This window comes from Moschus berezovskii, chromosome 3 (genome assembly GCF_049115385.1).
Source record: "Moschus berezovskii isolate FMDL1 chromosome 3, NW_MosBer_1.0, whole genome shotgun sequence".
Classification (NCBI taxonomy): domain Eukaryota; kingdom Metazoa; phylum Chordata; class Mammalia; order Artiodactyla; family Moschidae; genus Moschus; species Moschus berezovskii.
Genome location: NC_142462.1, coordinates 109,061,851 through 109,076,321, shown reverse-complemented (window position 1 = coordinate 109,076,321; position 14,471 = coordinate 109,061,851). Strand labels below are relative to the sequence as shown.

Genomic DNA, 14,471 nt, shown 5'->3' with positions numbered 1-14,471 from the left:
CAGATTGGAAAAACACAGTTTTACATCTGGGGAGAAATTTGTTTTAGTTTTGTAGTACAAAATAGAGAAGTTTTGATGTTTACTGAAAAAGAGTGTGAGTTAAAATGACAAGAGAAATCCTGGTTCAGAAGGTAACACTTACTCATTTGTTGACAATTCTAGGCTGACCGTGCTATCCCTATTGTACACTTAAGGAAACTAGGCCTTCTAAGTAATTTGTCTAAGGTGTCAGCTGATGGGTAGTAGGTTCGGTGGTCAGATGCAAGTCCTTTGAATCCCCTCTAAAAAATCTATGATTTTTAAAGTAATTTTCTGGGTCTGGTTGTTTTGCTAAGCAGATATAGCAGTTATAGTGTAGTGAATGACCTATTAGAATGAGTAGGATTGCTGCATCTCTGTTTTGAAGGTCTGTCTTTATTTGTTACTTTAGGGGTTAATGCAAATATCTATTTTTTGCCTTCTCTTTAATGTCTGTGTATGATTTAATCTTTCTTTTCTTTTTACCCATTAAAAGAGCTCCTGGGTTCATTATTACCAAATTTTGATAAAGTAGAAATGTGTTTTAGATACCTGCATTATTTAAAAAAGAAAAAAAATTAACAACCAAAAACTCAGAAGACAATGCATTGTCCAGTCTTTTATTTAAAATCTAGTGGGCAGTTAACATATGTTATATGAATGAAAAAAGGTGAGATCTATTTAAGTGTTAATTAATGTAGTTACAAAACTATATATATATGTGTATATATAATAACAATACAAGTAGAAGAGTTGATGACAGCAAGATTTTGAACTGAACAACTAGAAGTAGAGAATGGCTGTTAACTGAGATGGGGAAGACTAATAGAAATAGGTTTTTTGAGAATATCAGGAACTTGGTTTTAAACATGTTAGGTTTGAGATTCCTATTAGAGATCTAAAGGAGATAGTGAATAGACAGGTGAATTTATTCAAGTTGGTTTGGATATGGAGTTATAAATTTGGAAGTTATCAGTATATAGAATGTTTTTGTAAGTTAATGACACTGAGTGAAATCACAAGAGAGGGTCAGTGGAAAAGATGAGACATTATGCTTTCCAGCATTTATAGAAAAAAAATCCAGATTAAAGAAATAAGAGATGAGTCATTTATCGTAAATAGACCAGGAGTATTTTTTTTCTTCCTGTTGATTTAACATCCACAACTCTTAGAACCTCTCCTTAGTCTCTTAACTATCAGACCTTGCTCATACTTATCTCATGGCATGAGTCATGGAATGCAGATAGTACAGGTCATGCAAAGTCTTCGAATCTCGCTTAGCTTTGCCGGAGAGTGCTGGACACCCAAAATTATGAAGCTCCCCATCTCAATCAGGGACCAGAAGATCTTTACATCTTTGGAGACCAGCTTCAGTGGTTATGTTAACACAGAAGGAAGCCACAGGTGTTTCTGGAGAGGACCATGAAGCTATAATTTACATGTTAGCCCAACCCTGCGGGCAAAAGTCTGTAGAAGGCATTCTGTGAGGTGGCAAATTGGGATGATTTAAATAAACTTGGAGATGCAGGTGGGCGCTAGTCAAAGCTAGCGCCTGATTTTGGCCCACAAGATGGTATCTTTTTGCAGAAAAGGCCTCTTTTGTTTACATAACTTTGAAAAGCAGAGTGAGGAAGGTTTTAAAAACATGAAGTTGAACATTTCTCTTTGGTCCTAGTTGCTGAGCTTGGTGGGGTCCAGAGGACCTTAGTGCTTCCCTAAACATAGGTGCAGGTCATTCTTTAGACTGCCTTTGCATGTCCTTTTAGTGCAGCATATCTGAGAAAAATACCTGGTGGAAACAGCAGATGCACTGATGTAGCAACATACAGTGTTGATTCTCGTGAAAATTAGAGACTGGCCAAGGAAATGAAAACTTCAACAAATGTGTTATTTTCACCTCAGAAATAATGGAAGCTACTGCATCCATGAAACAAGAATAAGATGGTATAAAAAAATTCAGTGAACAATAAACAGTTATTGAAAATTAAATATGATAGCAGGAATAACTCAAGGAAAGAGTTGGAGGATGAAGTTGAAATGATCTCTTAACAAGTAGTGCGAAAAAGCAAAGAAAAACTTTGATTTAAGGATCAGTCCAGAAGGTCACATGCCAAATAAGTTAGTGTTCTAGGAAGAGACTACAATGACAGGAAAATTATCTGCAGTAATGTGACTGAAGAATATTCCCAGGACCAAAGGATCTATTTTCATATTAAAAAGAAACAAAAGAATACAAAAATATTAATTTGAAAAGATACATATGTTTCTTGTAGTATTATTTACAGTAAAAAACATATGAAAGCAATATAAGTGTCCATCAGTGGATGAATGGATAAAGAAGATGTGATGTGTACACACACACACTCACTGACTCACTCACCCTTGGCATATTACTCATCAAAAAGGTAGAATCTTGCCATTTGCAATAGCATGGGTGGACCTTGAAGGGTCAATGCTAAGCGAAATAAGTTAGAGAAAGACAAATACTGTATGATTTCACTCGTATGTGGAATACGTCAGCAAAACAAAATAAATGAACAAACAAAATAAAAACACAGAGAATAGAGTAATGGTCATCAGAGGGGAAAGGGCAAAGAGGGAGGGTGAAGTAGATAAACGTCATCAACTGGTGACAGATAGAAACTAAATTTTTGGTTGTGAGCATGCTGTAGGGTACACGGAAGTAGAAATAAAATGTTGTACACGTGAAACTTGCAGAAGGTTATAAACTAGTGTTACCTCAAAAAAAGAGAAACCCCAAGAATCAAAAATGCCTATCAAATGCCAGACACAAACTTTTTAAATAATAGTTGTTTAAGTATTAAAGTCAAGGACCTTTTAGAAAATATTTATTTATGGCTGCACTGGGTTGTTGCTGTGTGTAGGCTTTCTCTAGTTGTGGCGAGCAGGGCTTGCCTCTCTTTGTTGCAGGGCTTGCCTCTCTTTGTTGCGGTGTACGAGCTTCTCACTGCCGTGGCTTCTCCTGCTGTAGATCACAGGCTCTAGGCACTTGGACTCAGTAGTTGTGGCACCCTTGCTTACTTGCTCTGTGTCATGTGGAATCTTCCTGGACCAGGGATTGAACCCATGTCCCCTGCATTGGCAGGCAGACTCTTACCCACTGTCCCCCAGGGAAGTCCAACAAACTTTTATTTTTAAATATCAAAATACCAAAGAGAAAGAGGTTCTACAAGTTTCCAAAGAGAAAGAGGTAGGTTGCACATAAAAGATCAGAGATCGGTCATTTCAGACTGATATTTGGGTAGCTAAACGTTAGCCTTTCCACATAAGTTTTTTAATTCATTTGTCATTTTGTACAAAAAGCCTACTGGAATTTTGATTGAGATTGCATTGAATAAACAGGTCAATTTGAGGAAAAATGACATCTTAAAAATGTTGACTTAAGGTTTATTTTTCTACATTTCAGAAACACTGTTCTATAGTTGCAGTGTACAGAGTGGTGCAGCATGTTATATTTGCCTATTTTATGTTTTTTGAGCTGTGGCACATGATATGCCTTTTAAGATTTCATTAATTGTTCATTTTTATAGGTTGAATAATTGATTTTTGTTAAATAGATTTGTTAGGATTTTCTAAATAGATGGTTACACCTTCTGTGTATTAAGACAGTTTTATTTCTTTTCAGTCTTTATTTTTTAAAAATTATTTTTCTTGCCATATTGCACTTGGGTGAGTTGGACATGACTTAGCGACTGAACAGCAACAAAGCTCTACACTATAATCTTGGATGAAAGTGTTACAAGCACATATCCTTGTTTGTTTCCAATCTTAGTGGGAAGGCATCGAGTATTTCATTATTAAGTATGTCACCATTTTTTTGTAGATGGTCTGTATTGGGTTAAGGACATTTGCTTTTATTCTTTGGTTCCTGAGAGTTTTTAATCATGAGTGGGTGTTGCATTTTGTCAGTGCCTTTTCTGCTTCTGTCACGGTGATCATGTGTTATCTCCTTTGTTCTGTAGAAACAGTGATTTAGGTTGATTGTTTTATTTTTTAATCAACCTTCCCTCCCAAGGGTAAATCTTGTTTGATTTATGTGTCATGATATATTATCCTTTTTATTTTCAATTTGCTAATATTTTCATAAGGAGTTTTGTATCTGTGCTATGAGAATAATATTTCTGTGGCTTTCTTTTATATTGTTTTTAGATTTGGTACCAAAGAAATACTTGCTTCAGGAAGTGTTTCCTCCTCATCTGTATTCTGAAAGAGTGTACATGTGACTGGTGTTAATTTTTTTTTGATTTCCTTCCCAGATTCACTGTTGACACTCTATCAGGAGGGCTATTATGAAAACTGGATACCACAGGATTCTTCCATATTGATTTCTGGAACACTTTTTGTATTAGTTCACTCTTTGTGATATTTTTGCCCTGTAAATTTCAGTTGCTTCAGCCTCTTCAAATTTTGAACACTGTCCCTTCTGCTCAGTGTGACTGTTAGAACCAGTGCCAGGGTCCAGTAAGTGCCAGAAGAGCAGAAAACTGGGACACTCATGGTTTTTATCTGCCTTATTTCTTTTCTCTCAGAGGTCATAGATCTGCTTGCTGTTCATTCCCTGTTGTTCAATGTCTGAAAAAGTTATTTCTTTCATACATTTTGTCTAGTTTTCTAGTTGTTTATGCTGGTATCCCTTGTCTGTTAACCATCTAACCTGCCATAGGTGGAGGTGAAGGTGTATAAATAGTATTTGAACTTTGTAGTAATATAATTATGACTATTGGCCTAACGAAATTAGAATGGAAAGTTAGAAAGTGGACTTGGAATATGTTGTTAGGCTGGCTGAAAGAAAGGTAAATCTTGATTTTTCATAATATAATAATATTTAATACTGAAAAAATCAAGAAGTAGCAGTACAAGCATGTTATTTAATGATGTGATAGTAAATGACAAAAGAATCATGTAAAAGAATAAACAGATTGTTTTTAGGGAGAGGCAGCTGTTGAGGGGGAAGCATATAGGGGACTGCTCTATTTCCTGATAAACCTTGTAGAACTGTTTGACCAGGAACACATGTAAGAAATAGATCATGAAACTAGTGGGGAAAAGAGTGGGCAAATGGAAACCATAGGAAAGAAAGTATAATAATACTGATATTATTTAGTCATAATCAGATTTAAGATCAACACATTTTGAAAGTAGTTAAAGAGGATATTTTTCTTACTGATGAAAGATCCCCTAGAATGACAAAACTTTTATTTACAGAGTAGAACTTTGAAGTATATTGAGCTGATGTAAATACCAGGAGAAACTGCACCCACTTTCATAATCGGGGGACTTCTAATTTCTGTAGTTCAGAACTATGTCACACAGAGTCAGACATGACTAAAGGGACTTATTATCACACACGCACGCATGAAGTACACAGAAGGAATGAAAATTTGATTAACATGGTTAGCAAGTAGGTGTTTGTGCATGCATACAACTTTGTACAAATAAACTTGTACAAAACTGTAAAATACAGTGTATCGGGCACAAAAATTAACAATCGATCAGTTCCAAAATGTAGAAGTCACTTGTGTATTTCTGTTTATTCTGCTTGAGGTTTGTAGGGCTTTTTGAATCTGTGGATTTAGTGAATTTCATTGTTGCTGTTCAGTCACTAAGTTGTGTCTGACTCTTTGAGACACCATGGACTACAGCAGGCCAGGCATCCCTGTCCTTCACTATGTCCTGGAGTTTGCTCAAACTCATGTCTAGTGAGTTGGTGATGCCATCCAACCATCTCATCCTCTCTCGCCCTCTTCTGCCTTCAGTCTTTCCCAGCATCAGTGTCTTTTCCAATGAGTCGGCTCTTCGCATCAAGTGGCCAAGGTATTGGAGCTTCAATATCAGTCCTTCCAATGCATAGTTAGGGTTGATTTCCTTTAGGATTGACTGGTTTGATCTCTTTGCTATCCATGGGACTGTCAAGAGTCTTCTCCAGCCCCACAAATCAAAATCATCAAATCTAGAGTTTCATTAGTTCAGGAAAAAATTAAGCTGTTATCTAGTCAGCTGTTGCCGTTATTCTCTTTCCTCTCTTTCTGGGACTTTGATTAAATATTTTCCAGTTCTTCTCAGTATCTGCCATGTCTTTTAATCTCTTTTTTGTTGCTTTTTCTTCCTGTAATGCATTAATAGATGATTCCTTCTAATCACATAATTTTTTTTAGGTCTATTCTCAGTTCAGTTCAGTCACTCAGTCGTGTCCGACTCTTTGTGACCCCATGGACTGCAGCATGCCAGGTTTCCCTGTCCATCACCAACTCCCAGAGCTTGCTCAAACTCATGTCAATCGAGTTGGTGATGCCATCCAACCGTCTCATCCTCTATCATCCCCTTCTCCACCTGCCTTCAATCTTTCCCAGCATCACGGTCTTTTCAAATGAATCAGTTCTTCATATTCAGGACTAATTTCCTTTAGGATTGACTGCTTTGATCTCCTTGCAGTCCAAGGGACTCTCAAGAGTCTTCTCCAACACCACAGTTCAAAAGCATCAGTTCTTCAGCATTCAGCTGTCTTTATAGTCCAGCTCTCACATCCATACGTGACTACTGGAAAAACCATAGCTTTGACTAGATGGACCTTTGTTGGCAAAGTAATGTCTGTGCTTCTTTAATATGCTGTCTAGGTTGGTCATAGCTTTTCTTGCAAGAAGCAAGTGTCTTAATTTCATGGCTGTAGTCCCCATCTGCAGTGATTTTGGAGCCCAAGAAAATAAAGTCTGTCATTGTTTCCATTGTTTCCCCATCTGTTTGCCATGAAGTTCTGGGATCTGATGTCATGATCTTCGTTTTTTGAATGTTGAGTTTTAAGCCAGCTTTTTCGCTCTTCTCTTTCACTTTCATCAAGAGGCTCTTTAATTCCTCTTTGCTTTCTGCCATGAGGGTGGTGTCATCTGCATATCTGAGATTATTGTTATTTCCCCCTGCATTCTTGATTCCAGCTTGAATTCATTCAGTCCGGCATTTTGCATAATGTACTCAGCATGTAAGTTAAATAGTATGTAAGGTCTAGTCTACTGAATTTTAAAATTTTGTTTCCCATTTCTAAAAGTAATGTATGTTCTTTTTTGCTACTTGATTTTTTAAAAAAGATTTTTATACCCTGCAGATATTTTCAAGTTTGTCATATATTTGTTTAAACAGGTAATAATTCTTGTTTTAAAATCTGTCCAATAATTCCAGTTGCTGAAGTCTGAGGGATGTTTCTGCTGGTTGTCGTTCATGTTGTTTTCTTTCTGTGATTTGTTGTCTGTGTCGGCTTCGTGATTGTCACTGAGTTATTTGTGCAGTTCTCTGAGGCCCAGGATAAATTTGCCGTCCTGTAGATAGGCTTTGGTTTGCCTTCTGCTGGAACCTGTGAACCTTGCCATTCAGTTCAGTTCAGTTCAGTCGCTCAGTTGTGTCCAACTCTTTGCGACCCCATGAATCACAGCACACCAGGCCTCCCTGTCCATCACCAACTCCCGGAGTTCACTCAAACTCATGTCCATCGAGTCGGTGATGCCATCCAGCCATCTCACTCTCTGTCGTCCCCTTCTCCTCCCTCCCCCAATCTTTCCCAGCATCAGAGTCTTTTCTAGTGAGTCGACTCTTCGCATGAGGTGGCCAGAGTATTGGAGTTTCAGCTTTAGCATCAGTCCCTCCAATGAACACCCAGGATTGATCTCCTTTAGAATGGACTGGTTGGATCTCCTTTAGGGATGCCTTAATCCTGTGTTCTCTCAGCTGCACATCTTCCCTGGGGCTGGTTTCAACTTCTGTAGGATGGTTTTTTTCTTCACCCTTTTCCTTTTTTCTTATCTTGTTCTGACCTTTCTGTAGTCTGTGCTTAACCCTAAGAGAATATGAGCCTTTTGGGGGGTGAACTGGTCTCAGCTTATCATGGGAGTGACCTCCCCAGAACTCTTCACCTTGGACTGGTTGGACTTTGAATGCTGTGCTTCTTACCTCATTTGTTCCTCTCTCCCATTGGTTGTTACTCAGCCTTTCCACTTATCTCTTTTGACTTTTATCCAGAAATTTGCTTGGGACTTCACCACTGCAGATCATTATCGTCTTAAGATGTTGGTTTGAAAAGTTTTACTCAGTATTTTTCATTGTCTTTAGCAAGAGGAAAAGATGAAGCTGTAAATGCATTTATTAGGAAATGAAGAGCAAAAATAAATGAACTTATTTCCGGGTTAAGAAACTAGGAAAAGAATAAACATTATGACAGTAGAAAGTAGGGATTAAGTAGAATTTAATGAAATAGGAAAGCTGTATTTCCATAAAAGTTGGAGCTGGTTCTTTGAAACAACCAATAAAATAATCAAAGTCCTGGTAAGTTTGATCAGAAAATAATATGGAAGACACATCTAAATATATATGTAAATTGGGAATAAAAGTGGAAACATAACTACACATATGAAAGGAATTAAGTGATTATATTAAAGACTATAAACCATCTTAATTAGTAGTTTGGCAATTTGAATATAAATTTTTTGCTTATAGCTTTTTATTTGATCCTGTATTCCTAGAATATTAGGTTTAACGTATGTGTTTCAGTCAAAAAGTAGGCCGGATGTATTTTTCTTTATAGTCATTTTTAGTACTAAGGTTACTAGTTTTGTGAGTCACAGTGTTTTTCTGCAGCTGTTCAAATTATGTGTTTTCATCTCCCATCTTTAATCTAGCTTCTTTCCTCATCTTACTATATCAGATGATTAATTTTCTATCGGATTTGTAGAGTAGGTATTTAATGGTGGTGTGTGTGGAGGAGGAACCATCATAGAATGTGTGCTTTACCAACTTTTTATAAAACCTTTAGACAGATTGAAACTAATAAAATTTTGTATATTTTTCATTTGTGTTTAGGTTAAATTACCAGATTTCTATTATCTGAAACTATTTAATTCTTCCTAACAACAGAGATGCAGATTCACACATATGTTAAGATTAAAAAGTTAGTGTTTATAGCCTCTTTTAAGTTGCTGGAGTAAGAGAATTTTGGAGGATAAATCATAATAAACTAATTTATCTTGTTCTCCTGTAGTGGTATCTTTCTGTATTGGTATGTGTAATCTATCATTATATAGCAGTTATAGTCCAATAAAGTTGCGTTTGAAGACTGATAGAAGTATTAATTTCCATAGAAAAAACTTGTAGTAATATAGAAAAAGACTAGGATAACCAGTGTAACAAACTCAATATAATGATACATCAGTAATACACTTCATGAGAATTGATACCACAACCTGATTTTTGGTCATTTTCATTCTCCATTTATTGGAGGTGTTTATATTATTTTGCATCATCTTTTATTAGGATTTTACAATGTCAGAGATGGTTAGCAAAAGAAAAAAAAACCTGACTGCTTGTCAAATCTTCATGTTCTCAGAAAAGTTACACTAGTGTTTCTCAGACTGTATCTGATGCAGAACCAGATTTGTTCCCCCCGCACCCCAGCACAGTCTGCTGGAAACTGATACAGGGTTCTGTTGAGCATACCTAGTACCCAGCTTGTGTCATGTGATTTACCACCTAAGCTTGATAACAACCACACTGATAAATATCTGATTCTTCAGAACCCACTGATGACATACTTGAATGTTGTGGAAATGTTAAATTGCTGTAAAGTTTCCAAGTGCTTTTTCTCAATTTTTACACTTATGGACTGGTAGAATGATGCAGTGCATGAACCAGGCTTTGAAATGGATCTGGAAATAATCTAAAGGCTTGATCGACTCAGGGAGTGGATTATCACCACTACACACGTTAGTGAAGGGCAACAGCTTTCAAATAAACTTAATAAATGCTCTGAAAGGAGCTACCCAGAAATCCTGTGGTAGAGAATAGCAAATGAAAATGTGATATTGTAGAAAGGTATTTAAATTGGTTTGTATATAGTTCATAGCCTTGACTAGACGGACCTTGGTTGGCAAAGTAATGTCTCTGCTTTTTAATATGCTATCTAGGTTGGTCAAGGTCCATCTAGTCAAGGCTATGGTTTTTCCCGTGGTCATGTGTGGATGTAAGAGTTGGACTGTGAAGAAAGCTGATCGCCAAAGAATTGATGCTTTTGAACTGTGGTGCTGGAGAAGACTCTTGAGAGTCCCTTGGACTACAAGGAGATCCAACCAGTCCATTCTAAAGGAGATCAATCCTGGGTGTTCATTGGAAGGACTGATGCTAAAGCTGAAACTGCAATACTTTGGCCACCTCATATGACAAGTTGACTCACTGGAAAAGACTGATGCTAGGAGGGATTGGGGGTGGGAGGAGACGGGGACGACAGAGAATGAGATGGCTGGATGGCATCACCGACTCGACGGACATGAGTTTGAGTGAACTCCGGGAGTTGGTGATGGACAGGGAGGCCTGGTGTGCTGTGATTCATGGGGTCGCAAAGAGTCGGACACAACTGAGCGACTGAACTGAACTGATGTGGTTCATTTTTATACTTTTGCCTCTGTAGTTTTAAATAATTTCACGGGATTAAAGTCATCCAGGCGGATGGATTGATTTGAAAGAAGATAATATAGGTGCAGAAGTGTGAGTATAGAAAAGAGAAAAATTTAAATGGGCACGGTTACATAGATTGAAGAATTGAATTTATTGTAATAGATCTCTAACCATTTGGTTCCTCAAATTAAAATGTAAGAACTCTTTGAAATAAGATTTTTTTTAAAAAAGAAAATTGGTAGTGCTGAATTTCTAATTCTGGAAAGTACTTTGATATTAATATGGCAAATGTTTAGTAAGCTCCTAAAATGTATGACACAAACTTTATATTTGACCCTGGAATAAAACCCTTAGGTCATGCAAAAGTCAGGTAGATTACTGAGTCAGCTGTTTTATATGCCTCTCACTCACTAGTATGTTGGAGTATGCCAAAAAGGACCAATTAGCTAAAAGATTCAAATTTCTAAACGTGGAAATTGAATGGAATGCGTACTTACATTCTGCAGGACCACTAAGAGTTATGGCTGAATATTTAAGAACAGGAGTTTTGGAGACTTTATGTTATTACTAGTAAAAATAATGGAACAGGAAAAAAAGTCTCACTTTCTTAATTGCCTTCAGCATTACTCAGAGTGTGCTCACATATTGGAGGGTGGTTTTTTTTTTAATCAATTTTTTTAAACTTATGTATGGAAAAGATGAAAGTAACTTTACATTAAAGGCATGCACGGTGCCAGACTTGTGGATACTCCCTTCTCTCTTCCTCATTCCCATTTTTTTTCTTGACAGCAGCATTTCTGTTAATCCCAGGTTCTGGTATTCTGATAGGCACAATTTCCCATTTCTGGGATCTCTTCACATTCAGCTTTACATGTTACTATTTAGTGGTTTCCATTTTCCATTTATTATTAACCTTTTTGTTAATACAATTGTCTCATATCTGTGGGGGATTTTTTTTCTAGGAACAGCCCTCTCCACGCCACTTGCACAGATACCAAAATCCGTGGATGCTCAGGTCCCTCATATAAAATAGCATAGTGTTTGTGTGTAACTTACACACATCCTCCCATGTAATTTAAATCATCTCTAGATTATGTATAGTCTCTAATATCTAATGTAAATTCTGTATAAATAGTTGTAAATACAATGTAAATGCTATGTAAATAGTTGCTAGGTGCATGACAAATTCAAATTTTGGTTTTTGGAACTTTTTTTCTAGAATTTTTTTTCCCCCAAATAGTTTCAAAATAGTTTTTCCAAATAGTTTCCACTGAGGATGTGGAACCTGCAGATATGGAGGCTGAAATAACTGATTCATTGAATGCTTCTGTGCAGGACACAGTTTTAATCACTGTATAAGTGTGTTGCCTTTTTAAAATTCTCACAGAAATCCTCTGTATAAAGTACTGTGATTCCCATTTTATGGAAGACTGAGGCAGACAAATTACATAACTTAGTGAAGGTCTCTCAGTAAAGAAAAATCCAAGATTCAAAGCCAGTTTGCAGCTCTCATTCAGGCCATCGGTAGTCTTGGCATTAGCAGTAGGAATGAAAACAAAATTGTAATGATGAGAAAGGAAAACATTACAGTGGTGTAATTGCTAGTATTTATTGAGGAATTACTATGGGCCAGTTAAAATAATCGCTTTACAAGTGTTGTTTTTACACCAGCCTTTAAGATTATTTTCATTTTACTTACACGGATACAGAAACATAGAGTTCTATTGACTTGTCTAAAGCCATGTGGATAATAAGTACGGAAGTTAAGTTCAAACTCCTGAGCCAGAGTATCTGCATATTGTTTATTTGCCCATCTCCTTTGACAGGAAATGTCTACCTATTTAAGAATAACTACTTCATTAATCTTCAAACACATAGTACATTTTCATTAAATATTTGTTGATTGTAATACAGTAAATCCATATTTAGATGATATTTTGTACTCTTTGCTCCATACATAGTACCTTAAAAGCTTAATTTTTCTGTAAACTGTGTACTAGGCATTGTCGGTAATACCAGAGTGGTTTTTTAAAATTTTAGAACCTTTGGTGATATTTTAAGTTTCAGCACTAAAAGTGGTTTAAATAGTATTTAAAAACACTCTTATGTAACACTTAACTTTTATTAAATAAAAAGTTAAACAATTAGAAGAGTCAGAAAAAGGGAGATGTAGCAAATAACTGCATAGACATCATCCAGCATTTGAAAATTATTTATTCATAGTTTTCTGTTCATTTAATGCCAGCTTCTGTGTTTGTTTTATGCCTAAAGCCATATCCAGAAGACCCAGCAGTTTATAAACCACTCTCCCAGGAAGAACTCCAGAGGATAAAGAATGAGAAAAAACAGAAACAAAATGAGAGAAAACAGAAAATATCAGAAAATCGAAAACATTTGGCTAGTGTACGTGTTGTACAAAAAAACCTCGTCTTTGTTGTAGGTCTGTCTCAGCGCCTAGCAGACCCAGAGGTAAGTTGTCTTCTCTTTTCTTTCTCAACTTGGCATTTTTTCTTTTTGTTTATTTGGAAATAGTAGCTGGCCCTGCCCGATGGCAGGATTTACCTGAAAATTCTAAAACTTAGAAGATAATGGAAAATGATTTTTTAATAATCACTAAGAAACCAGTGATCAGTTGTGATCTTAGGCCAGTGTCTTAATCTTTCTTGGCTCATTTTCTCCAGTTGTGAAACTGGGCCGTTGAATTAGATCTCTGAAGTTCCCTTCAGTGCTCATAGTCTATGCAAGTTGGATAGTGTCTCTGTTGTGCTGTTAAGGCTCATGTGACTTGACTACTCTGTTTCTTTCCTCTTTTCTGTAGCTGTATTAAGGACCAACAGTGGACATGTACTTTCGTGAACCCACCAGAGACCTGTATTTTTTTTTTAATCACCCTGAAGTGGTGAACCTTGATTATAAAACAGTGATAGAATTGTTGCTCTACTGTGTCATCATTCTTTATTCATGCATTTTAAGCCAGTTTTGGGGAAGGAGAGAGAGTTCTGAGGGAAACAGTGGTTGAGGTTCTTTGTCGTTTGTTGAAAGCGAGGGAGGTCTTAACCCTTTTGTTTATTACTTAACTCTTCTCTCCTTCTTCCACCAGGCTTGTTAGAGTAATGTTGAACTCATTACTTTCCTTAAAGCCCTTGGGTACATGTCTGCTAATGTTTAGTTCCTGATATACCAGGAGATGCTGACTAGATTGTTGGGAAGGCAAATAGAAACTGAATGGCAGACAGAATGTTTACTTAAGTTGGAGAGAGCTGGATTTGAGGGATCTGTTGGAAGTACTTCTTGAGAAGGGTTTATAATAATGCTCAAGATGGCAGCAATCAGAGGAAGGATTATAGTGAATATGCTTAGGGAGGCGGCAATCTTTGAACTGGTATAAGAGGGCTAAAGGCCCCAGGAGGAGGAAATATAAGGCGTCTAAAAACTGATTTTGTAAAAATCAGTTTAGAAAGAATAAGAAATTTTTATTGCTGATTAGTTAACTATGTATTGAGGCTGTGAAAGGCTTCAAGATCTGTAGAGGAGAACATCAGGGTGATCTTACTAAGAAGTCTCTGTCATTGGTAATAACTGTGGAGGCAGCTCACGAATTACTAGGATCTAGATCCAAGATGCTGGCATTAGTGGGCTACAACAGTCTTCAAGAGACAAGGTTTCTTCCAAAACCAGAGGGGTGGATCTAGAGTTAATATCTTTAATAAATGATAAGGAAGGAGCTCATTTTAGGCCTGTGATTTAACCTCAGCAGCCAGTTCTCCCTTTTTCCTAAATCATCTAGCATTAAACTCCCCAGACAGGCAGAATCCCATGTCACTCTTGAACACAGACAACTTTGTATCAATGCTTCTGTCTCTCTCTTTAAACATTACTTTTTTCCAACCAGAGAACATTCCTTGCCTAAGCAAGTTTTTAATTTACCTACCTCTATTCCTGCTAATCTTATTGATTAGAATCTATGTTTGCTTTTCTGAAGCTGCTACTCCAGTAAAAAAATT

At 36.7% G+C, this 14,471-nt stretch overlaps 1 protein-coding gene across 6 annotated transcripts in view; it reads left to right on the top strand.

Moving 5' to 3' along the window:
* The window catches only part of CNOT4 (CCR4-NOT transcription complex subunit 4), a 146,921-nt gene that overhangs the window by 67,177 nt on the left and 65,273 nt on the right, over positions 1-14,471 (top strand). For all 6 annotated transcript variants that reach the window (XM_055421315.2, XM_055421313.2, XM_055421314.2 and 3 more), the window contains exon 3: positions 12,739-12,936. In XM_055421315.2, the coding sequence (XP_055277290.1) occupies positions 12,739-12,936 (198 nt within the window). The remainder of the gene's footprint in view (positions 1-12,738; positions 12,937-14,471) is intronic.